At 43.8% G+C, this 26,999-nt stretch overlaps 1 protein-coding gene across 1 annotated transcript in view; it reads left to right on the top strand.

The window, feature by feature from the left end:
- The first annotated feature begins 1,904 nt into the window (after positions 1–1,904).
- LOC137562861 (E3 SUMO-protein ligase ZBED1-like) overlaps positions 1,905–26,999 on the top strand; it is a 167,978-nt gene continuing 142,883 nt past the window's right edge. The window contains exon 1 of the mRNA XM_068274630.1: positions 1,905–1,989. Within this exon, the coding sequence (XP_068130731.1) occupies positions 1,931–1,989 (59 nt within the window). The 5' untranslated portion in view covers positions 1,905–1,930. The remainder of the gene's footprint in view (positions 1,990–26,999) is intronic.

Here is a 26,999-nt window from a genome sequence, read left to right as displayed (position 1 = left end):
TCTTGATATTAGCAATATGTTCGCCAATGCCAGTGGCGTAGCTACAGACCTCAGGGCCCCGATGCAGAATTTGGACATGGCCCCCCCCCCATACTTACTCTGCCAGTGCCCTATGTATTCTTTCAAGTGATGTGGAAGCAGACAGCAATATAGCTGTCACCTGCAGGCCAATATAGCTGTCACTGCAGGTCAGTGTCCTCAGCAAACAGGCGTGTGCACCATGTGACGCTGGTAGCATTGGATCTGGGGGATGGAGGGTAAGGAATATTGAGGGGGTAGTGAGAAGAGAGAGCAGGATTATTAGGGGTCTGGGAAGGGGAGGGTGGGGAATATTGAGGGGGAATGAAGAGAAAAAGGGGGGTTATTAGGGGGGGGGGTGAGTGAGGAGAGACAGGGGGGTTATTAGGAGTCTGGGAAAGGGAGGATGAGGAATATTGAGGGAGGAGTGAGGCGAGAGAGGGGAGCTATTATTAGTTGTCGGGGACAGTGAAGAATATTGAGGGGGAAGTGAGGAGAGACAGGGGGGTTATTAGGGGTCGGGGGAGTAAGAAGGGAGAGCAGTTAGAGGTCTGGGAAAGGGAGGGTGAAGAATATTGAGGGGGGAGTGAGGGAGGTTATTAGGAGTCTGGGGGAGAGAGGTTGAGGGGGGGCTAGTGAGAATTCTGGGGGGTGGATAGAAAGACAGGAAATTACTAGGGGTCTGGTGGAGGAAGGTTAGTGAGCACTGTTGCGGGCTCTGGATACAGTAAAGGCTGATAAGCAGTGACAGGGAAATAAAGAGGGAGACAGCACTCACCTCTCATACCTCCCGCTCTGTTTGCCTGGGGGAAGGGAGCTCTTGGCTCATCTCCATCTTCTCCCATGCTCTGTCCTCTGTTCTTGCTGTGCCAGCCAATGGGATTTGCAGGGGCAGGGCTCGGTAAAGAGTAAAGCAACTCACAGGAACGATCCTGTGAGAGGCGGAGCTACCCGCGATTTGGGGGCGGAGCTAAGCGGCTGTCACGGAGGGCCTGGGGACAGAGGAGAATGCGGGGAGCAGGGGCCGGTACGGGCCCTAGGAGATCGCGGGCCCGGTCGCCAGTGCGACTGCTGCGACCCCTGCTCCTACGCCAGTGGCCAATGCGTGTGTTTAGGGGTCTATATGTTTTACCAATGTAGATTAGGTCACACGGGCATCTAATCTGGTAAACGACCCTAGTTGATGTACAAGATATATAGTCATTGATAGTGAACGATCTAGACCGATCATAGTTGAAAAATCGGTTACCAGGTTGAACATATCTACACACATCACAATCTAAACACTTATGCATTCCACTGTTGGATCTCTTCCTGGGGGTCTTATTCCACCCAAACTCGCTCGAGACTAATAGGTCTCCAAGATTGGTACATCTCTTAGCCGCCATGTGTGGGTAATCACCCACAATTTTTGCCATGATTGGGTCTCTTTTGTAAGAGATGCCAATATTTTTGTAGAATCTCCCGAACCTCACCAAAGTGTACTGATTTAAAAATAATTTTATTGGCAAACAAAGTGTGAAAGTACCACCTAGGAGAAATCTCAGGAGAAAAATTGTAAATAGGCCCTGGTGCCAGGCTGGTGAATGAGCCCATAACCCTGTAAATTGCTATGGGAAAACTATAAAGCTGTGTGAATATAATTTTCCGTAATACAACTGATATTAATATTCCAATTGATAACCGCTCTATGGGCCATACGGCCCGCCACAGGAAAACTCTCCGCATGGCGACTGGAGCAGCTCAAGAAGACAAGACAGTGACAGACACGAGTCGTTTCCCGCGTTTCTATCTTAATCAGCGCCCTCAACAAACAAGGCGGCGACGGTTTTTACTCTCTCTACTGCGCAGCCGTCACGATGCCCCGCCCAAGCTGGCGTCGGTACTCGGCAGCACGTGACTGTGTACGAAGATGGCGGCGGTAACGGAGAACGAGAGTACGGAGGCGGGAGGCGGGGATAACCGAAGAGGGTAAGCAGTGTGGGTGGGGCATGGAGTTGCACGGTGCTGATAAGGGGTCGTGTAGGGAATGTGGGTGTGATGTCTGTGTGCTGCTGGCTGCAGCATGAATGGAGGCAGTGAATGGCCTCTGCAGGCAGCACACAATGGACATGAGAAGTGGCTTGGCTAAGGTTAAACTCACTACAAGTTGCCCACTTTTCCTGCAGAGAGGAACTACAAGTCCCAGAAGCCCCCGTGCATGGAGAAACATAATTCTGCAGGGCTAAGAATGTAGTACTTCCCTCTTGCAGCACTGGGGTTCTGGGACAGCATCTGTATGGAGCTTCTTCTGCCCTCCTGCATTCTGGAAAAGTAAGGAAAACTCAGATCCAATGATTGCCGTACATTCTGCATCCAAATCTCTGAGGCTGGAAGTATCCCAATTTGAGAGAGCAGGAGCCTAAACCTACTGGAAATTATTGTACTTAGCCTTCCCTGAGAAACCTTTAAAAATGCATGATTTACTCCATACTGTACTTGGTGTATACTTGTACCAGTTGCAAGATAAGATTGCAGCATCATTGTTGTGGTTATTAGCCACCACAGATGGTAATGGTAAGCACCTGTATTATAGAACAGAATCCTACAGAACAGCAAGTGTTCCTCTTACCTGCTAGAGCTGTACTGCTGACGATGTGATTGCCGCCTATAAGTAACGTTCAAGAGATATTCAGCCTCCTATGGAAACCATATGCATTGTGTTATCCTACGGGAATTATGGATCATGAGAGGCATCTCGATGCCAGTCGAGTTTAGGGAGCCTAGCAGGAAAACGTATAGGGAACATTTCTCACAGCAACCTCTTTAGCACAAAACATTCTGAACAGTGTAGGCATAGTTTACTATAATCTATCTGAAACCTAGCACTGCAATCTTGTCCATCCAATCACGTTAGTAGAAATTCCCTGTGAGGTTTCCTGCTTGCTCACCTAAACTAGACTAGCTCCAACGTCTATGCTGAGAGATCATCTGTGGCAGCGCTTGTTTTTAGATCCAGTGCCACCCCTCTCCCCCCCAACCCCATAGTCTGTCGTAGGCAGTGTATCTTCATAAACCCTGTGACCGCCTAACGCCGATTGGCGGCCACAAGGTGGCTCCCCCAGCATCACCTAACTAATTGGCGTCAAGTCCTGGGGGAGTATAATGCCGGGGATTGGGCGCTTGAGTAACGGAGCTGAGCTCCGTAAACAGTCTGCCGGCGGTGATTGTTGCCAGAAGACTGTTAGATGGTGAAACTGCTGTTTATTTACATTGTACAGCACTGAGATCTCCTGCAGTGCTGTATGGGGACAGCTCTGTCACTGAGCTGTCATCTCGATTGGCTCAAAAGATGATCGCCTTATAAGCCGAAAAATATTTTTTTAATTAAAAAATAACTTTAAAATTAACCACTTCTGTACCGGGAGGGGGTTGCCTGATCGGTGCTGCGTGGGCTCTCCAGCCCGCAGCACCGATCAGCTAGCAGCCAGGGCGATCAGACTACCCCCCTTTTTTCCCCACTAGGGGGATGTCCTGCTGGGGAGGTCTGATCGCCGCCGGCTGTTTCCGCTTGCGGGGGGGGGCTCTTCAAAGCCCCCCTCCGCAGCGCTTCCTGGCCTCCTTCCCCTTCTTTCCCTCCCCCTGTGAGCGGCGCAGGACGGAATTCCGTCCTGCGCCGGATAGGACAGGCTTCAGCCTATCAGGTGCCGGCGATCCCCGGCCAATCAGAGGCCGGGGATCGCCGATCTCCGCTACGGCGCTGCTGCGCAGCAGCGCCGTATACATGTAAACAGCGGGGAAGATCTTCCCCGTGTGTTTACATTTACCCTGCGAGCCACGATCGGCGGCTCGCAGGGTGTTCACGGAGACACCCTCCGTGAACTGACATGGAACTGCCGCTCGAACGAGCGGCCGTTTCCATGGAATCCACTTCAGGATTCAGGGGCGTAGTTAAGCGTACGCCGAATCCTGAAGTGGTTAATGAAAAAAAAACCAAGCAAACATCGCAGCAGCAATCATATGCCACCAACAGAAAGCTCTGTTGGTGAAAGAAAAGGAGGCAAAATTCATTTGTGTGCTAAGTTGTATGGCCCTGCAGCGAGCTGTTAAAGCTGCAGTCGCCTGAATTGTAAAAAATAGCCTGGTCACTAGGGGGGTGTAAGCCTGTGGTCCTCAACTGGTTAATAAAGTCTATGAAATAATGAGTAGAAAGTCCGTACTGCTGATATATGATTTAATCCAAGAGATGTGTACAAACAGGTCACAACTCGAAATATGCACATGCTATTGCTAAATTTCTCATATATCAGTACATAGTATTGTGATCAGTGGCGGTGAGTGCTGGGCATTAAAGGCTGGCGGCCGTTTTGCACAGACTGCGCTTTTGCAGGATAGTGTGCACAGACCATTAGTATACTATATATAGCCGGAAATCTGACGTGCGGCATCCTGTTGTTATTGGCTCCACCCACTCTTCTCCCAGGTGCTGTACATAATCTGCTGGAATGCATCTGTGGCCCAATCCCCATCACTCATACTGCAAACACTGTAATGCCAACATATGCTTCTACTCCATTTAAGTTTCTATAGACAGTATAATAAACTGTCCCCCCCCCCCCCAATACATAGGCAGTGTGTCCCCATATGTTTTCCCCCTAGAACCCCACAAATCATTGGTGTCAGTGGTACCTTTAAAGCGGATCCGAGATGAAAAACTAACTATAACATGTAACTTGTCTATATATCTTATCTGAAGTTTAGCTAGTTGTCCACAGTAAATCTAGCTGCAAACAGCTTCCACAGTTTATGGTTATTTCTTCCTGTGAGACAATGAGTGGCCATGTTCTGTTTGTTACATTACACACAGGCAAGCTGATCTGTATCTCCAGCCCTCAGCCTGCGAAAACGTCACTCCCCTCTCCTCCTCCCCTCTACCACTAAAATCTTTGGCTAGTAACCTCCTCCTGCCCAGACTGAGCTCCCATACGCCCTTGCTACTAAGGCTGAGAGTGCCAAGGCTCTCTGGAGAAGCTGTGGGTGAGGCTTGTTTAGTTTATAGGGAGTTTAGAGTAATTGAAGAGAAAAACAATTTTTGGCTTGAGGAATGCTCTATAAACTATATGAAAGGAACACAATTATGCAATGAGTAAAAGTTTATCTTGGATCCACTTTAGATAAAAATGAAAACTGTATACTCACCTGAACTCTCAGAAGGGTTACACCTCATCTTCAGCAACAAGTCTCTCACTCATCGGGTTATAATGAAGTGTTGGGTGATGCAGCTGCAGCACATATCACTCCACATCATCTGACACTATCACTGTACACAGCCTCAGTATAATTTATCCACTGCTGCTCTGCTCTCCTGTCCAGCTGTAGCAGAACTTACTACAGCTTTGCCAGTTATGTCTGGTACACACTATGCCATTTCCCATCAGATCGACGGGTCAATATCAAAAATTTCCAACATGTCTGATCAGGTTTCAGATCGATTTTCACTTCTGCACAAAATCGATTGGAAACCTGTTAGGACCTGTTGGAGAAGACCGATTTGACCTGTTTATCTGGCAGGAAATTGCATGGTGTGTACCAGGCATAATACCAGGTGCAGCTCACACTTCCCCCAGTGACAGTGCTGTGCAGAATGCAGCCATGTACACACAGAATGAAGCAAACCGGACAGCTGCTTTCAATATATTATTGCAAAAAGTGCAATGCATGGCATTTCTTGCATTACTAATTCATCTAAAATACAAATTTACTATCTTATGCATTACAAATTGGCAGGCTGAACTAGGGCCTTAAAGGGATTTGAGCACTTACACACCTCCACCTAAAGGCTTGGTTCGCACGAGTGCTTTTCAAGGCGCTCACATTTTCAAAAGCACTTGCCTAATGCAATCCTATAAGGGTGTTCCCACAGCACCATTGTGCTTTTGTTAAAACGCAAATGTGCTGCATGTACCATTTCTTTTTGGAGTGATTCAGCTGGAATAAATGTGCAAAGAACGCACATTCAAAAATCTCTTCAAATCACTTTACAAATTTGCTAAATGTTAGTGATTGTGATTTTTTTGGGTGTAAACTAAGCTTAAACAGGAGCTGTTAGGTAGGACAGCTCATGGCAGGTTCCATGTTTGACTGTCTTGTATGAAGCCAATTGTGATGTAATATCCTCACTTACCCTGCTTCTTGATTGATGATTCTTTAGCCCTCCCAAGTTCCAGCCCTCAGACACTTCCACCAGTCTCTGGTCTAACGGGGCATATTGTCTGTCGCTCAGCAGGGGGAAGGGGCAAAAGGGTGTGCGGGCGATGCTGTCAGTGGGAGTGTGGGGGGGGGGCTGCAATCGTCCCGGGGAGGCTGTCAGATGAACAGAGGTGAGCCATTTTAGTTCTATACTGGGAAGTCCGGATCTTTTCAATGATTCGAATCGGATCATTGAAAAGATTCGGATCTTTGAACCGAATCTTTGAATCATTTGCAGCAGAGTGAGAGGTGCAGGAGAATGAGGGCACATTTAGGGTGCTATTGGTGAAGGGAGAGCTGCAGCAGGAAGATTGTGCTTGTGCACAGAAGCTGCGGTTCCTGTTTCTTCCAGACATCCACTGTGAACCGAATCTCAGATGATTCGACTCAAAAGAAAGATCCGGATCAAAGAACCTAATTGTTCATGATCCTGACAACACTACTGTGCAGTGAATATTAATTAGCCATGTGGCTAGGAACAATAGCGGACTAGTGCAGTATACTCTAGCAACATGTGCACTCTGAACAGCACATTGATTTTTCAGTGCTGTGAATTGGGCTGCAAGTTACAAGCTGCTGTAACACGAGCCTGGAACTTCCCACTGTGAAAGCAGCCTTAGGGCGGGATAGGGAAATGAAGGTGAGGACCAAGGGAGTGCAGTAGGTAGAAGCAGCCGCCCCAGCATGCTTTGCAGGATCTGTTATGCAGCCTGCGGCCTCCTTAGGAGCTTGGGAATAAAGAGGATTGCTATTCAGCAAACAACAAAGTAAGAGAGATTTTTAACTTCAGTATTGCCTTTTTGGCTTCCTTCTAAACTGTTTAACGGGAGAATAGAGGTTTAAATTAGCTTTTGCAGCCTAACAGTTACTCTTTAAGGGCTCAAGCCCACTAGAAGCCTTTTCTAAGCGTTAGTGATTTGAAAAGCTCTTGCTAATGCAATGCTATGGGGGATTTTTTTTTTTATAAAATTACATCGCTCTAGTGCATACATGTCAAACTCTGGCCCGTGGGCCAAATCTGGCCCTCGGAGCCATCAGATTTGGCCCTCAGGTGGTTTCCCCACTTTGCATTATGTCTGGCCCACTTAGGACAACCAGAGAACCTATATTGGAAGGTAAGTCCTAGATCACCAGGGAAGCCAAATAGGGTGAGGGGAAAGCACTAGAATACCATGGAAATGTATGGGAGGGGGAGGGGCACCAGACATTAGGGAACTGTATAGGGAAAGGAAGGGGCACTAGGCACCAGGAAACTAGATGGGGAGGGAGGATCACTAAACATCAGGGAACTGTATAGATGGGGGAGGAGAGCCACTAGACACCAGGGAACCGTGTAGGGGAAGGAGGGGGAACACTGAGCACCAGGAAATTGGATGGGGAGGGAGGACCACTAAACATCAGGGAACTGTATAGATGGGGAGGAGAGCCACAAGACATCAGGGAACCGTGTAGGGAAAGGAGGGGGGCACTAGACACCAGGAAACTGTATATTTATAGGGAATGGAGGGGGGGGGGCTATTAGATACCAGGGAATTTTATAAGGGAGGGAGGTGGCCAATAGACATTGAGGTTGGCCCGCGACTTGGTCCCAGAGCTCAATTTCGGCCCACTTCGTATTTGAGTTTAACACCCCCACTCTAGTGGGATCACAGCCCTAGCATTACATTAGCAAAAGCTTTTTCAAATTACAAAGCACTCAGAAAAGCGCTCCTAGTGGGTTCCAGGCCTAAGTGCTCTTTCACATCAGAGCTGGCGTTGGAAAACGCTCAACGCATACGTTTTGTTGTGTGCGTTTTGATGCATTTTGATATGCGTTGCACTGCAGTAAGTGTGCGTTTTTAATGCGTTTTCAATGCGTTACAGGACATAGGAAAACGCATGTAATTTTAGTTTTCAACTTTCTACATTGTTCCTCTGTTGCATTTTGGGACTGATTGCCTGCATTGACGTTTTTAAAAACGCGCATAGCGTGCGTTTTACATTGACTAACATTGTAACGTGTAAAGCTAGCATCGGACGAAAAACTGCGCCTGGGTGTGTTGTAACGCAACGCACAAAAACGTTGCGTTATATGTGAAGGCTAAAATGAAAGTCTATGGACTTTCATTTTACCTTGGGTAACGCAAACTTTACCCGTTGCGTTGAAACACAGAAAATCTGCCCTGATGCGAAAGAGCCCTAAGTGCTCTTTCACATTAGGGCAGATTTTCTGCGTTTCAACGCAAAGGATAAAGTTTGCGTTACCCAAGGTGAAATGAAAGTCCATAGACTTTCATTTTAGCTTTCACATATAACGCAGCCTTTTTGTGCGTTGCGTTACACTGCACCCAGGCGCAGTTTTTTGGCCGACGCTAGCTTTATGCGTTACAATGTTAGTCAATGTAAAACGCACACTATGCGCGTTTTTAATCTGTTAACGCAGGCAATCAGTCCCAGAATGCAACAGAGGAACAATGTAGAAAATTGAAAACTAAAAGAAAAAAAAAATACCTGTGTTTTTCTATGTGCTGTAACGCATTGAAAACGGAATAAAAACGCACACACTGCAGTGCAACGCATATTAAAACGCATACAACAAAACGTATGCTTTGAGCGTTCTCCAACGCACCCTGTGATGTGAAAGAGCCCTTAGAGAGGGTTGTAAATAGTGTGGGCCTGTTGGGAGGTTGTCAGGCTTAATGTACCTTTTGGGAGCTAGTCACTAGCTCCTCATCTGTGTGCGCTCCTCCATCTTCTTCAGCCAGGATAGAAGAACTTAAATCTGTAACTTCAAAAAATTCCACTGGGGGGTACTCACTTCAGGAGGTTGAAGCCTCTGGATCCTAATGAGGCTTCCCCCATCCTCCTGTGTCCCACGGTGGTCTTTCGCTGCCCCTCCGAACAGCGGGCATGTAAATATTTACCTTTCCGGCTCCAGTGCAGGCGCAGTAGTGGCTCTCGGTTCCCAAATAGGAGGAAATAGCCGATCCTAGTCGGGTCCGCTCTTCTGCGCAGGCGCAAGTCTCCTGTGCTGTAGAGTGGACCAGACTGAGTTCGGCTGTTTCCGCCTATTTCCGAGCCATGAGTTGCAACAGCGCCCCCGCTGGAACAGGGAAAGGTAAATACTGCACAGCCTGACAAATTGTCGGCTGTACATTCAGTGGGCTGCAGCGAGACCATAGTGGGATGGAGGAGGACAGGGGAAGCCTCGATAGGATCCAGAGGTTTCCCCCTCCTGATGTGAGTATCCACCAGGGGAACTTTTTTTTTTTAATTACAGAGTCTCTTTAAAGCGGTAGTGTCACGGAACAGCCGTGAGAAACGAGATCGCAATCGGTTTATTAATGCCGATTGCCATTGATGTGCTAGACCTAGATTGGTTGTGTAGTCGTGAAAGCGATCAGAAAATGGCATTTTTGTATTCTTTTTAAACCAGAGATCTGTCCCCCTGTGAGCAAAGCATTCCCCTCATCCCTCAGGAATGTCGCACGTTGCCAGATTCCCTGCAGGGACAAGCTCATTCCCCCCACAGTCAAATGGCTCCATGAAAAGAGCCTGGAAGCTGGCTCCCCAGAGGGGGGGGGGGGGGGGGTGAGAAGCCAGCCAGGTAGGCACCAACAAGGACAGTTATGAATGCATGTGATGTATGGTTTCTTACCTATTATATGGAGACCGTATATCGCACAGCTATAAAATTCATATAGTCATATTCGTTAAAGAGACACTGAAGCGAAAAAAAAATGATGATATTATGATTTGTATGTGTAGCACAGCTAAGAAATAAAACATTAAGATCAGATACATCAGTGTAATTGTTTCCAGTACAGGAAGAGTTGAGAAACTCCAGTTGTTATCTCTATGCAAACAAGCCATTAAGCTCTCCGACTAAGTTAGTCGTGGAGAGGGCTGTTATCTGACTTTTATTATCTCAACTGTTCCTGGACTATTTACTTTTCCTCTGCTAGAGGAGAGGTCATTACTTCACAGACTGCTCTGAAAGACCCATTTTTAATGCTGAGTGTTGTGTAATCTGCACATATAGAATGATGCAATGTTAGAAAAAACACTATATACCTGAAAATAAAAGTATGAGAATATTTTCTTTGCTGCTAATCTTCTAGTAATTATTCATAGTACACAACCAATTCACTATATCATATTTTTTTTTCGCTTTAGTGTCTCTTTAAAGTCTTCCCAACGCGCTGATATAACATTCATGGCAATATCTCGTCCAGTTATTGCGGTATGAATCTTCTCAGGAACCTGACCCGCTGCCTGGGTCATGTCTGATGTCATATTAAACAGTATTTTCTGACAATCAGGAATCTGCTATCCACCTAAATATGACATGTACCGTTTGAGTTACGGCATTTTAGTTTAAGCCTAAATCTCTCCCCAAGGACTTGAACTGTGGTTGGTTGGTAACTCAGAGGGGGCCGGCATTGCCACACCCCCCAAACCAGCTTCATCAAAAGCATATGGCTGGCAGGCGGACCTCAGTCCTCCAAATTCCATCTGTATGAGAGCCTGTCTGCTGCCAGCCAGAGGACACATGGCTAGCGGCCATCTTGTTTGGACTTTGCTCTGATCTTCAACAAAAGAATTTTGCTGAAACTGAACTTTACAAGTTTTCCCACAAAAGGACATCTTCCATGAACCGAAGTATTTAATCCTTTTCTTTTCATACTGCGTTATCTAATGTCTCTAATTGTTGTTTTTAACGATTTTCTGTATGTATTATTTATATTGCACGTAAATAAAGACTTTATCAAAGTCGTTTACTGTTCCGCTACACCTGCTTTACAGCCATACACAGAAACTGAACTCAGGTCTCTGAGGAGTCGCTACTATTATTGATATCTAGATAGAATACAGCGTGTTTTAACCGTTTTATTTGCAGGATCAGTCAGTCGGTAGGGACCACTGGCCCATACCAGTGGTGGTGGCAGATATACCCTGAAATAGTGTGTAAGTTGTAATTACCGTAACCTCACAGGCTCCCTTCTGGTTTGTCTGCGGCCAACTCCCAACGGTTTCTGCGCATAGACTGCAACCACAGTTTGCACGATCTGTGCGCTGGAACCGTTTGAAAGGCATTTCGCGTTCCAGCCACCAGGGCGCCTGTGGCAAGTAGTGTCACCATAAAAATCAAATTTCAGCAGCAACTGGTCTGAGTGTTTTAAGTTATAAGGATGCTAATCCTGCATTCAAAACTTTCAAAACTTTTTCTGCTGTTATGATTTGGAGTTATCACATACTTAAAACCTGAACTGAAAATTAAAAGTCAAAATAAACATACACAAGTCATACTTACCTCCCATGTAGTCTACTTCTCAATCTCTTTCTCCTCTCCTGTGTCCTGTTTGTCCACTGTGATCAATGAAATTCTCCGTCCTCCATTTTGAAAATGGCCATTACCCCATAACAGCTTCCTGGTCAGCACACTGTTAAACTGTAACATTGCCCACTTGAGCCATAGGGAAACATGGACATTACCTGGCACATCAGTTCTCCTCTCAGCTGTAACTGACAGCAACTGATATATAACTAACAGCAACTGATATATTTCAGTTCTGACAAAATGTTGTCAGACCTGGTAGGGATCATTGTCAGAACAAAATGGTGAGCTTCTGAGAGGAACTGATGGCAAGGTAACTATGTAAAGTTCATTTGAAGTTGTCCTAATATTGCTCACCATTACTGCTGCGCACACGATCGAGCAGCAAGCCCAATCAATTAATGCGACCAATTTCTGCCCGATCGGGCATGCACTTGGCAGCACAGATTTATATCTGATTATAATATTCAAATTTAGATGGTCGATTGGCCGCCAAGTAGCCTGGTGTATGGCAATCTTAACAGTTCAAAAAAAATCGGTCTATGTTCAGGTCATGGTGGAGGGTCTGGATTATCGAGTGCCCTGAATTAAGGTATCCAGTTTGAATTAAAGGATACCCAAGGTGACATGATGAGATAGACGTGTATGTACAGTGCCTAGCACACAAATAACTATGCTGCGTTCCTTGTTTTTTTTCTTTTTCTGCCCGAAAGAGTTAAATATCAGGGCCCATATGCAATTCACATTTTCACCTAGGAGATCATTTTTTATCATCATTTTTGAATACCTTTTCAGCACTTTTCAACTAAAAAAACTACTAAAAAGTAGGTGAAATAGTACTATCAAAATTATTTTGTGCATATTCTTGCTTTCTGGTGTTAAAAGGCATTTTATGACAAGTTGTAAAAATATCACCTAGGAGAAAACTCAGGGGAAAATGAGAATTGCATATTGGCCCAGGTATGTAAGTGGCCGACTCAGTCCTGACTCAGACAGGAAGTGAGTACAATGTGACCCTCACTGATAAGAAATTCCCCTTTTTATCTCTTTCCTGCTCTCAGAAGCCATTTTCTGCTAGGAAAGTGTTTTATAGTTGGAATTTCTTATCAGTGAGGGTCACACTTTAGTCACTTCCTGTCTGAGTCAGGACTGAGTCAGCCACTTACATACTTGATATTTAACTCTTAAATTTTCAGGCAGAGAAAGAAAAAAAAAAAAAGGAACGCAGCATAGTTATTTGTGTGCTAGGCACTGTACATACACATGTCTATCTCATCATGTCAAATGTCACTTCGGGTATCCTTTAAAGAGGAACTGTCACGAAAATCTTAAAATTTAAAACACATACAAATAAGAAGTACATTTCTTCCAGGGTAAAATGAGCCATAAATTACTTTTCTCCTGTGCTGCTCTCACTTACAGCAGGTAGTAAAAATCTGACATTACCCACAGGTTTTGGGCTAGACTATCTCTTCATAGAGGATTCTCAGCATGGCCTTTATTCATAATGAAGACTCCCCCAAAAAAGATTTATACAAAGATGCTGGCCAGCCTTCCTGCTCATCGTACACTTCTTTGGCAGTAAGATGGAGCAACTGCCATTCACCAAGTGCTTTTAAAAATAAAGAAAACCCTAAGAACCCCCCCATAAGAAGATGGGCTAGTCCAAAATCTGTCGGTAATGTCAAATTTCTACTACTTACTGTAAGTGACCGGAACATAGGAGAAAAGCAATTTATGGCTCATTTTACTCTGGAACAAATGTACTTCTTATTTGTATATGTTTACATGTATTTAAAATGTAAAGATTTTCGCGACAGAGGTCCTTTAAGGAGCACTGGCCCTTTAGTAGTTAGTGCCAAACAGTTGCATGCTGGGGGTTCTTTTTATCTAGAATATATTCCTCCTCTTCCCTTTATTTCCCTGCCAGCTGCTTATCTGAAACACGATCCCCTGCTCACTTGTGTTTACAAGCAAGGCTGAGGTGACTCAGCGATTGGAGGAGAAAAGAAAAAAGTAAAGGGCAGAAATGACATCAGGTTTATTAGCCATACTGCTTTAAAATTGCTGGGAATGGTGTGGACACATGTGCCCAGCTTTTGCTTTCAGGTGCTCCAGTAAATGCTTACTGTAATGGTCTGAGGCTCGCCTTCCTTATCACATTGTGTGCCTCCCTTCTGAAGGCCGTACAGGGGTGATGGGGCATGGCAGAAGTGTCTGGATTATGAAAAATGCAGCTTCCACATAAGAAACAACATGAAAAAGTATAGGTGAACCCAAGTTGTTAAAGTGAACTCGAGTCAAAGCTCGGGTTCAAAATCAAATACTGGCACTTATCCTGAAGAGAGGGCGCAGCCTGGGCCACCATAGACTGTAGTAGGAATTATGGCTATAGCAGCGCACAGAGATTAACTTCGGCGCCGTCAGAAGACGGAGCTGAAGTTACTTTTAAACACTAATTCAGCTGCCAGCAATAGCTGGAAGCCAAATGACATCATACCCCACTAAACTTAAGGACCTGGAGGGGGAATAGTAATTAATGCCGCCGGGACTTGTGCAGGAGCAGGGTGAGCCATATATCAGCTGTATCCTACGCCCAAGTCTCCCGGCGGCGATTTCACTTGTACGCAGTATAAGTATCTGATTTTGTACCTGAGCTTCGGGTATACTTTAACTTCACCTATTCTTTAGGATTGGTTCACAGTGGGAATTGCGTTTCGCTCCCTATAACAGCAGGAATACAACGGGAAAGTGGCCCCACACGTTATCTATAGTGTCGTGCCACGTGCAGTCAATGAAAAGTATACTGTTAATGTGCATGTTTTGTGGGAACATACTGCATGCTATGCGTTACAATGGCATAGCACACTCACTGCATTGTGAACATTGCATAGGTGGTGGACACACCCTCCTCCCCTGATTGGTTATGGGGATATTACGCAACATGTAAATGTAGCTGCTATTTCCTATTATCACCTGTTGGAGGGGAGAGTCCTCACGTGACTGTGAAGTGTGGCTCTGTGCTCCGTTAAAAAGATGGCCACATATCCATCTAGCCCACAGCCACGTTCCATACCTACCCTGTCGTCCGTCCCAAACACTGCTTCCATGAGGTGAGCCCATTTTTTTTTTTACCGAAACTGTAGTAATTCTGCAGATATATTTTCTGTCTGTTTGCTGTGGTCTTTGTTTTACTACGCTGCCTTTGTATTCTCTATGGTATGTTTAATGCCCGTGCCCTCCATGCCTCTCTTCAGATTACCATTGTTACTGTTGCTTATAGACAACCAGTCACTGTGTCTACATACAGGTACCATGTCAGTCTATTTTCCATGTATTAGCAGGGCTGTGGAGTAGGTACAAAAATCATCCGACTCCAACTCCTCAGTTTCTCAAACCTCTGACTCCAACTCCAGGCACCCAAAACTGCTCCAACTCCTCGACTCTGACTCCTTAGTCTACAGTCCTGGCCAAAAGTTTTGAGATGTGTGTGTGTGTGTGTATATATATATATATATATATATCTATTATACAATAACATTTGTAAAGCGATTTTCTCCCATAGGACTCAAAGCGCATAGTTGTGTCTCAGATCAATACAGGGTTGCAGGCTGGGTTGTGTTACAGAGGAGATGTTCATGAATGCCAGACTAAAGAGGTGGTTTTTCAGTTTAGACTTAAATGCTTCCAGAGATGGAGCTGTCCTGATTGGGTGTGGCAGGGAGTTCCAAAGTGTAGGGGCAGCATGACAAAAGGCTCTGTCTCCAAAGGTTTTGAGGTGGACTCTGGGGGTGACCAAGGTGTTGCGTCCTTTTGATCTAAGATTGTGGGGGTGTGATGCAGTTGCAACAAGTCCTTCAGGTATCCAGGGCCCAGATTGTGCAAGGATTTGAATGTCAGTAAGCCAATCTTAAACAGAATTCTCCATTTTATCGGTAGCCAGTGGAGTGAGCACAGGGTTGGTGTTATGTGGCAATGGCGGGGTTGGCTCGTTAACAGCCTTGCGGCGGCATTCTGTACTAATTGCAGGCGGCGTAAGTCTTTCTTATGCAGGCCTGTGTAGAGGACGTTGCAGTAGTCTAACCTTGATGTGACAAAGGCATGAACTAGGGTTGGAAGATCCTCTGAAGGAATTAGGTGTTTAATCCTTGCAATATTCCTTAGGTGAAAGAAGGAATGTTTCACAACAGCTGAGATTTGATTCCTGAAGCTTAATTTCCCATCAATCAGTACTCCCAGGCTGCGCACACAGTCTGAGTTGTTCAGGTCTGAGCTCCCTATCCTTAGCGGTGTTAGTTGAGACGGGCTGCTTTGCTGTTGAGCCCTGGCCCTCGATAACGAGAACCTCAGTTTTGTCAGCATTAAGTTTTAGCCAATTATTATTCATCCACTCCTGAAGCTCAGCTAAGCATGCGTTTATTTGTGGAGTAGGGTCTGTGACGTCAGGTTTGAATGACAAGTATAGCTGGGTGTCATCAGCATAGCAATGATATGTCAGGCCATGTTTTTGTATGATTTCTCCAAGTGGCAGCATGTATATGGTGAAAAGTAAAGGGGATAATATTGCGCCCTGAGGTACACCGTATTTTAGTGGTACACCGTATTTTAGTGGTACAGGGTTGGAGAGGAAAGGCCCTAAGGCTACCCTTTGTGTTCTGCCAGCCAGGAAGGAGTTGAACCACCGGAGAACAATGCCATCTATGCCACAGTACTCTTGTAGCCTGTTGAGCAAGATTTCATGATCGACTGTGTCAAAAGCCGCTGAGAGGTCGAGCAAAATCAGGATGGAACATTGACCCTTGTCTCTTGCAATGAGCAGATCATTGCAAATCTGGGTGTGGGCTGTTTCACAGCTGTGATATTTCCTGAAGCCAGATTGAAGAAGAGGGTCAAGGATGTTGTTTCTGGAGAGCCTGGCTTCAAGTTGGAGGTAGAAAGCCTTTTCAATAACTTTTCCCAGAAAGGGGAGGTTTGAGACAGGTCTGTAGCTGTTTAGAGCATCTGGGTCTAAGGATGGTTTCTTGAGTAGTGGCCTGACGATTGCTTCTTTCAGAGTAGAGGGAAACCACCCTTCTTGTAAGGAGCCATTGACTATTTTGTGGAATGCCGGTGTAAATAGTTCAGGGCATTTCAACATGAACTTAGTGGGGCCAGGGTCCAGATCGCAGGTAGTCTGGTGAAGGTTTGAGAGGATATCCAAGATGTCTTTTTCAGTGATTACCTTAAAATCAGACTATGGTGGTAGGCTATTTTTGCACCTGTTATATGGTTCTGCATGGGTTTCTGGGGCTGTGAATTGAATGGCAGATCGTATGGAGGAGACTTTTGTCTGAGAAGAAGTGGGCAAATTTCTCGCACAGTTCCTGTGAAGGTCTGATGCTGGATTTCCTGCAAGATATATTGCAGAGACTGTCAACCGTGCGGAAGAGTTGGGCAGGTCTGTTGGCTGCATTTGCAATTTCGTGAGACAGGAATGAGGACTTCTTTTTGTTAATCATCGTTTGATATTTTTCAAAATATGAGTTTTCACAAAGTTTGCTGCTAAACTGCTTTTGGATATTTGTTTCAGTTGTTTATGTGATGTACTGAAATATAATTATAAGCACTTCATACGTTTCAAAGGCTTTTATCGACAATTACATGAGATTTATGCAAAGAGTCTTTGCAGTGTTGGCCCTTCTTTTTCAGGACCTCTGCAATTCGAATGGGCATGCTCTCAATCAACTTCTGGGCCAAATCCTGACTGATAGCAACCCATTCTTTCATAATGACTTCTTTGAGTTTCTCAGAATTAGTTGATTTTTGTTTGTCCACCCGCCTCTTAAGGAATGACCACAAGTTCTCAATGGGATTAAGATCTGGGGAGTTTCCAGGCCATGGACCCAAAATTTCAACGTTTTAGTCCCCGAGCCACTTAGTTATCACTTTTGCCTTATGACACAGTGCTCCATCGTGCTGGAAAATGCATTGTTCTTCACCAAACTGTTGTTGGATTGTTGGAGGAAGTTGCTGTTGGAGGGTGTGCTGGTACCATTCTTTATTCATGGATGTGTTTTTTGTCAAAATTGTGAGTGAGCCCACTCCCTTGGATGAGAAGCAACCCCACACATGAATGGTCTCAGGATGCTTTACTGTTGGCATGACACAGGACTGATGGTAGCTTTCACCTTTTCTTCTCCTGACAAGCCTTTTTCCAGATGCCCCAAAGAATCGGAAAGGGGCTTCATCGGAGAATAGGACTTTGCCCCAGTCCTCAGCAGTCCATTCTCCATATTTTCTGCAGATCAATCTGTCCCTGATGTTTTTTTGGGAGAGAAGTGGCTTCTTTGTTGCCCTTCTTGACACCAGGCCATCTTCCAAAAGTCTTCGCCTCACTGTGCGTGCAGATGCGCTCACACCTGCCTGCTGCCATTCCTGAGCAACCTCTGCACTGGTTGCACTCCAATTCCGCAGCTAAATCCTCTTTAGGAGACAATCCTGTCGCTTGCTGGGCTTTCTTGGACACCCTGAAGCCTTCTTAACAAGAATTAAACCTCTTTCCTTTGAAGTTCTTGATGATCCTATAAATTGTTGATTTAGGTGCAATCTTAGTAGCCACAATATCGTTGCCTGTGAAGCCATTTTTATGCAACGCAGTGATGACTGCATGTGTTTCTTTGCTGGTCACCATGGTTAACAATGTAAGATCAATGATTTCAAGCATCACCGTCCTTTTTAACACGTCAAGTCTGCCATTCTAACTCCATCATTCTGACATAATGATCTCCAGCCTTGTTCTCGTCAACATTCTCACCTGAGTTAAGAAGACTATTACTGAAATGATCTCAGCAGGTCCTTTAATGACCGCAATGAAATGCAGTGTAAACGTTTTCTTTGGTTTTCAGTTAATGTTCATGGCAAAGAAGGACTATGCAATTCATCTGAACACTCTTCATAACATTCTGGAGTATATGCAAATTGCTATTATAAAAACTTAAGCACCAACTTTTCTAATTTCCAATATTTTTGACAGTCTCAAAACTTTTGGCCAGGACTGTAATACCATGGTTGTGGATTTGGTACAAAAAGCATCCGACTCCCACTCCTCAGTTTATCCTGACTCTGACTCCAGGTACCCAAAATTGCTCCAACTCTGACTCCACAGCCTTGTCTATAGGATAGATGGGGTTCTGGTTATTTTATTGTATATAGCACCCTCATGGTGGTTTTGCATATAAGCCTGGTTTCTTTACTTCACTTTATTGGCTATTGACTTCTGTAGCAGTTGTATTTAAAGTGGATCCGAGATTAACTTTTACTCATTGCATAATTGTTTTCCTTTCATATAGTTTATAGGGCATTCCTCAAGCCTAATACTTTTTTTTTTTGCTTTAATACTCTAATTCCCTTTAAACTAAACAAGCCTCACCCACAGCTTCTCCAGAGTGCCTTGGCACTCTCAGATCCATGAAGCTTATGGGAGCTCAGTCTGTGCAGGAGGAGGAGGTTACTAGCCAGAGATTTCAGAGGCAGAGGGGAGGAGGAGAGGGCTGGAGATGCAGATCAGCTTGCCTGTGTGTAATGTGACAAACAGAACATGGATGCTCTTGTATCAGAGGAATAAATAATCATAAACTGTTGAAGCTGTTTGCAGCTAGAGTTGCTCTGTAAACTAAACTTTAGATAAGATATATAGACAGTTTACTTGTTAGTTAGCGTTTCATCTCGGATCCGCTTTAAAGTGAACCAGAGACGAAGCACCCTCATGTATTTTACCATATATATCAGTGGGAACATCAGAGAAAACTATCCTGCTGTTTCATTCTTTACTGTTCAGCTTGCTTGTTATCACCCCTGATAAAATCCCCTACTGAGCATTCAGTCTCGCTTTGCTATAATGACTCTGCTATAATGATTCCTTAGAAGAGCCAGAAATGGGCAGGCTTTGGCTTGAAAAGACATTACAGAAGACAGACTCAGCTATAATGATTCCTGAGCAAAGCCAGACTGAATGATCAGTCGGGGATTTTTTCAGGGCTCATAAACAACATGCTGAACAGTGGAGAATGAAACAAAGCGCAGATAGGTGTTTTCTCTAATGTTCCCACTGCTATATATGGTAAAATACATGAGGGTGCTTCGTCTCTGGTTTACTTGAATGCTTTGTGTTCTAGGTCCTGCATAATATCACCGTACTATTGATAGCTATACAACTGATTTGTTGGGTTCCACTGTTTCTTTCTCCCCATTTCCCCCTTACTTCTACTAAACATTCTTTCTCTGTTTCTTTCTGGCTCCTCCCCTTCTCCCCACCTCCTTTCTTTTCCTTCAGGGGAATATGAACCCAGCAGATTTGATAAGTGTGATCGAAACTGCTGGGAAGTGAATAGGAAAATAATTGTGTGTAAGGGTAAACAGAACAAATAGGCGTTGGTAAGTTTGGACACACCGTGCCCCGCCATAGGCTGTAATGAGAATTACAGCTATAGCTGCACTCAGAAGGTAAATTGGGCGCCTGTTAAAGATGTAGCGCAAATTACTTTAAAAGAGCGTAATTTGGCCTCCAGCAAAAGCTGTCTTTCCCTGTTGTTCGTGGCAGCCTGGAGGGGGACTTTTGCAAGAGCCAGGGAGAGCTGTTTTTCAGCTTCATCTTGCTGGCGCCATTCTTACATGTATGCACCTTTAGACCTCTCAAGTGCCAAGAGCTTTGGGAAGACTACATGGAAGTTACACCCCCTATACAGGTGTGAAAGGATTTACTCATTTGCAGGAGACATAAAAGTTGATAGGTACGAGGAGTTCAGATGATAGAAGTACTTGTAAAACAACCAAACCCTCCATTTGTATTTCTGTAATATTTTTATCATATTTATTATGGCAATTACTGTATATGTGTTGAAGTTGATAACATATTTTGTTCCTTGTAGGGTTTCCATTCAGCTGGGCTCAGGAACTGGACCAGACACAGAATCCTCCAATGAAAAGGTTGCTGTGGTAAGTGATGTACTGAGCTGGCTCTGCAATTGGTAACACCCTTAATACCATCTTGTAGTGATTCTGAGGGGACAATAATTGAACTCGGCACATAGCAGTTCACATGCACCAGTGTGCTTCTTTGTTGGACGCCTATTACAACACAGTAGGCTATATGTACTGAATTTGAGGAATGGTGGCAAGACTGCCATTCCTTTGTTAAACTAGAGAGCTCACTGAATCACACTGCTACAAGACATTTTAAGTAAGATTATAATAAAAGCATTATCTCTTCTGCATCGTTCTTGTGTTAAGTGTGCCTGAAAAGGTTAATATTTTTTTTTCATTTTCTTTTGGGGGCTTTATCAGTTACTGAGGTCACCAGGCTGTCCATTTATCTCCAAGCAGGGATGGTCTGTGTGTTTTTCCAGCAGATAGATGGTTCGATAAATAATTTCCAACATGTCCGATCTCGCTTTCATTTTACTATTAGAATTCTCATAGAAGTGAATGGAAAAAGATAAGAAAAACGAGCGGAAGATAAGAGAATCGAGCGGCAAAATCGATTGAGCAAAAAAAACGCATTGTTTATTCCCAGCATAAAACTCGTCCATTGGCAAAGGAGAAATATCATGATCTTTTTACAAAATATTTTCTTCTCTATCTCGATCTTTTGATTAAGGAGAATGAAATTGACTGTGAGGATATTGAACAGGTCAAAAAAATGATACTGGCAGAATCTAGTGAAGAGTTCTTACAATCTTGCATTACAACATTTGAGAAAAGGTTGATTCCTATACAAGATCAAATCAAGAAACATAAAAATGCTAAGTTTACACGAGATCACCTGGATTATGAACAGCAGAAAGTCTTCTCATGGTGACGAGGACAAACTAATCAACAAACCAAGAAGAGGAAACAAATGAAGGAAACGTAATCCTTCAGGTAACAACTCTGGCCAGGATTCTACTTTTGGATCCCCTGGGGGATCCCCAAGATCTGGCAGTGATGCCAGTTCATCTTCGAGTGGTGAGGTCCCTTAAGGAGACAAAAAAACCAGACGAGGCTCAAAGAAAACAAAAAAAGCATATTGAAACAAGTGTCTTGCAACAACCGACAAGTGAGACGCTCCGAAAGGAACAAAAAGAAGTAAAGTTGTTTAATCTCTCTGGAGTACCTCTGGATGATGCTGTTCTGTGTTTCTTGAATAAAGGACTCTGGTACTGTCCAGTTGTGGAGGTTGATTTTGTCCAATTTGAGCAAGAACTGTTTCTCATCACACAGAAGTTGGCTCTTCATAAGTTTTTCTCTACTCAACGAAGACCATGGGACAGTCCGACCACCCCGGATATAGTTCAAGTACCTCCACTGGTTGGAACTTCAGCTAATTATTGGTATGCATGCACCTTACAAGACCTATGTGAACTCTCTGAGACTGGAACTTTGAATCTGGTAGATAGAAATGGACCACTGCCTTACAACATAGGTCTTCTTTTGTTTCAATCGTTTTTATTAGGTTTTGTAAAATAAGAAGCTTACAGGAAGTACATAAGCAGAGCGTAAGTTTAAACATAACGAAAACTGTTGTTGCAAACAAAAGTGGACAAAAATCACACATAACAGATATGATATTTGACATGTTGCAAACACAAAATGGATAGTTACTGGTGCTAGTGGTAAAACCAATAAACAAGAGCGTTACAACACCAACGGTATTACACGGGGGAAACAGCTGTTGTAAGTATAAGTGCAGTAAAAATATCCCTTGCCCATACATTAACCAAAAAAATTGGCTGGGCAAGAGCCTATTTTATAGGATTATAGACTTAAGCCAGTGTATCCTATCTCCCAGCGGCATAGGTCTTCTTTTAATCCACCCACAATTCCTGGTGGTTCAGTTGAATTGTTCCAGCAGAGAGTGCTCGCAGATTGTAGGGTTTTGATATATCCAAAAATGCAGTCAAATGTATCTCCTGCTGAGAAAAAAGCTTTGAAGTGGTTGCTCAGTAGACCGGATTTTCACTGTGGAGGCAGATATGGGGGGTGGGGTAGTGGTTAGGGTAGCCACGGTATACCAGTATGACGATATACCTCGGTTTGATTGTGCATGGTAATTATACCATGCACAATCTAATTTTAGGGGGCGGGAATGCGATGCAGCGGTAAGCGCACGAACAGCGGTGGGGATACAAATACTCACTTGCGGGCAGCCAGCTCTATCCTGAACGATGTACTGGCTTCATTGTACTTCCTGTTCTTGCATCACATTTCCCAGAAACGGCGCCCCCTGGGTGCTATTACAAGATGATGCAAGAACAGGAAGTAGAATGAAGCCCATACATCGTGAAGGACCTGGCTGCCGGCAAGTGAGTATTTATCCCTGCTGCTGCGTGACCCCCCCAGACCCCCCCCCCCCCCCCCCCCGCGGCCCCCAAATTCTGGCTATACCTATCTCTGGCTACCTATGCGTCGAGCACCTACTACTGGCTACACCTATCCCTAGCTACCTATGCTACGAGCACCTACTACTGGCTACACCTCTCCCTGAATGCCTATACTGCAGCCACCTATTATTGGCTACACCTATCCCTGGCTACGTACACTGCGGCCACCTAGTACTAGCTACACCTATCCCTGGCTACCTATGCTGCGGCCACCTACTACTGGCTACAGAGGGGGGCCCCGGGTCCAAATAATTCTGTATACCGTAGGAATTTCATACCGTTGCAACCCTAGTGGTGGTCCTGTCAACCGAGAAATACTGGGCTGAATGTATCCACCAACTGCAAGATAGATCTACCTACTCTAGATTACATATTGATCCGACATCTGATTACATCTGATTATCTCTCTGAATTGAGAATACTGTTCCCAAGAGCTGTGACAGAGGGTGATCTAGATAGAGCCACAGCAAACAAGTTGATTCCTACATACCCTAGGAGCCCGGGGTGGTATTGTATCCCCAAGATACATAAATCTTAGGAGAGCCCTCTGGGCCATCCTATCGTGTCTGCTATTGGCCCACTGGGAACCCCTGTCGCAGTTTCTGGATTTCCATTTGCGACCTCTTTTACAATCCATTCCTTATTATGTGAGAGATAGTACAGAGGTACTTAATATTTTGGGGGATTTTTGAAAGGCAAGACTCCTACCATTTGGCATCAATTGATGTAGTGTCAATGTACAGTAGGATTTGTCATGTAGATGGGTTGGCTGCTGTGGAATGTTTTTTTGCCTTCCTTGGTTGAGGATGATGCCCTGCAATGGTTTGGGTTGGCGGGTCCGGAGTTAGTCCTGACCAGGAACTCGTACCTCTTTGATCATGAGTGGTACCACCAGGAAGTCTGCACGGCTATGGAAACCCCTGTGGCCCCTACCAATGCCGACCTCTTCATGGGCCACTGGGAGGCTAATTCCATTTACTTCCCAAGGAATGGGTTCCTGGACCAGATTCAACTCTGGATCCGCTACATAGACGATATTTTATTGATCTGGTCAGGTGATCGATCTGCGTTTGAGGAATTCATGACATATATATATATATATATATATATATATATATATATATATATATATATATATATATATATATATATATATATATATATATATATATATATATATATATATACAGTGGTGTGAAAAACCATTTGCCCCCTTCCTGATTTCTTATTCTTTTGCATGTTTGTCACACTTTTAAATGTTTTTGCTCATCAAAAACCGTTAACTATTAGTCAAAGATAACATAATTGAACACAAAATGCAGTTTTAAATGATGGTTTTTATTATTTAGTGAGAAAAAAAACCTCCAAATCTACATGGCCCTGTGTGAAAAAGTGATTGCCCCCCTTGTTAAAAAATAACTTAACTGTGGTTTATCACACCTGAGTTCAATTTCTGTAGTCACCCCCAGGCCTGATTACTGCCACACCTGTTTCTATCAAGAAATCACTTAAATAGGAGCTATCTGACACAGAGAAGTAGACCAAAAGCACCTCAAAAGCTAGACATCATGCCAAGATCCAAAGAAATTCAGGAACAAATGAGAACAAAGTACTGTAATTGAGATCTATCAGTCTGGTAAAGGTTATAAAGCCATTTCTAAAGCTTTGGGACTCCAGCGAACCACAGTGAGAGCCATTATCCACAAATGGCAAAAACATGGAACAGTGATGAACCTTCCCAGGAGTGGCTGTCCGACCAAAATTACCCCAAGAGCGCAGAGAAAACTCATCCGAGAGGCCACAAAAGACCCCAGGACAACATCTAAAGAACTGCAGGCCTCACTTGCTTCAATTAAGGTCATTGTTCATGACTCCACCATAAGAAAGAGACTGGGCAAAAACGGTCTGCATAGCAGATATCCAAGGCGCAAACCAGTTTTAAGCAAAAAGAACATTAAGGCTCGTATCAATTTTGCTAAAAAACCATCTCAATGATTGGCAAGACTTTTGGGAAAATACCTTGTGGACCGACGAGACAAAAGTTGAACTTTTTGGAAGGTGCGTGTCCCGTTACATCTGGCGTAGAAGTAACACAGCATTTCATCAGAAGAACATCATACCAACAGTAAAATATGGTGGTGGTAGTGTGATGGTCTGGGGTTGTTTTGCTGCTTCAGGACCTGGAAGGCTTGCTGTGATAGATGGAACCATGAATTCTACTGTCTACCAAAAAATCCTGAAGCAGAATGTCCGGCCATCTGTTTGTCAACTCAAGCTGAAGCGATCTTGGGTGCTGCAGCAGGACAATGACCCAAAACACACCAGCAAATCCACCTCTGAATTGCTGAAGAAAAACAAAATGAAGACTTTGGAGTGGCCTAGTCAAAGTCCTGACCAGAATCCTATTGAGATGTTGTGGCATGACCTTAAAAAGGCGGTTCATGCTAGAAAACCCTCAAATAAAGCTGAATTACAACAATCTGCAAAGATGAGTGGGCCAAAATTCCTCCAGAGCGCTGTAAAAGACTCGTTGCAAGTTATCGCAAACGCTTGATTGCAGTTATTGCTGCTAAGGGTGGCCCAACCAGTTATTAGGTTCAGGGGGCAATTTCTTTTTCACACAGGGCCATGTAGGTTTTGAGTTATTTTCCTCACTAAATAATAAAAACCATCATTTAAAACTGCATTTTGTGTTCAATTATGTTATCTTTGACTAATAGTTAACGTTTTTTGAGCAGAAACATTTAAGTGTGACAAACATGCAAAAGAATAAGAAATCAGGAAGGGGGCAAATAGTTTTTCACACCACTGTGTGTGTGTGTGTGTATGTATGTATGTATATATGTATGTATATATATATGTATGTATATATGTATGTATATATATATATATATATATATATATATATATATATATATATATATATATATATATATATATATATATATATATATATATATATATATATATATATATATATATATATATATATATATATATATATATATATACATACACACACAATGATGTGAATGTTATTTACACATCATTGGGAAGATCAGTCATTGGAATTCCTTGATTTTAAAGTGACGCTGAAGCGAAAAAAAACCCCTTATGATATAATGAATTGATTGTGTAATACGGATGATTAATAGAACATTATCAGCAAAGAAAATAGTGTCATTTTTATTTTCAGGTATATAGTTTGCTTTTTTTTTTTTGCATCAGTAATAATTGCAGTTTCCCCAATACACTCGGCATTTTAAATGATTTCACAGAGCAGGTTACTGACCCTTTGAACTTTTCTCAGCAGAAAAAACAAAGAAACAATGAGAGACAGCTGAGATAAGTGCTTCAAAAGACAGTGCTGTCCACGACTTTATAAAGTCGCAGAAAGAAGCTCCTTTGCATAGATAGATAGATAGATAGATAGATAGATTTTGGTCTAATGCTGTGTGTATATCAGGAGTTCTCCTAGTCGGTTAGGGCCGACTTCGGTTCGTTTTCGAAGGGTGTCGTTTTCAAAGGGTGGAAATTTATCCAGAATTCAATTTATGATTGAACTACACTTGAACATGCCACCCGCAATTAATTCATCTGCAAATTCCCTGATCATATTCATATTCATCCTCTTCTCCTCACAGGTGTATTTGACCCCTATTGTGACCGGCACTGAACTTGAAACCGATCCCTTACTGCATTCACCTGCCTGTGTATGTTTGATTTCTAATGTGACCTGCACTGAACTTGAAACCGATCCCTTATTGCATTAATCTGCTTGTTTATGTTTGATGCCTAAGCTGACCTGCACTGTACTTGAAACCGATCCCTTACTGCATTCACCTGCCTGTGTATGTTTGATCTCTAAGCTGACCTGCACTAAACTTGAAACCGATCCCTTACTGCATTCATCTGCCTGTGTATGTTTGATCTCTAAGCTGACCTGCACTAAACTTGAAACCGATCCCTTACTGCATTCATCTGCCTGTGTATGTTTGATCTCTAATCTATTGCATGTGGTTCATTTCTGCTGTCCTGCT

Source organism: Hyperolius riggenbachi, chromosome 3, assembly GCF_040937935.1.
Source record: "Hyperolius riggenbachi isolate aHypRig1 chromosome 3, aHypRig1.pri, whole genome shotgun sequence".
In the NCBI taxonomy this organism is placed as follows: domain Eukaryota; kingdom Metazoa; phylum Chordata; class Amphibia; order Anura; family Hyperoliidae; genus Hyperolius; species Hyperolius riggenbachi.
The sequence above is the reverse complement of the archived record's forward strand: the minus strand, read 5'-3'. Positions and strand labels throughout refer to the sequence as shown.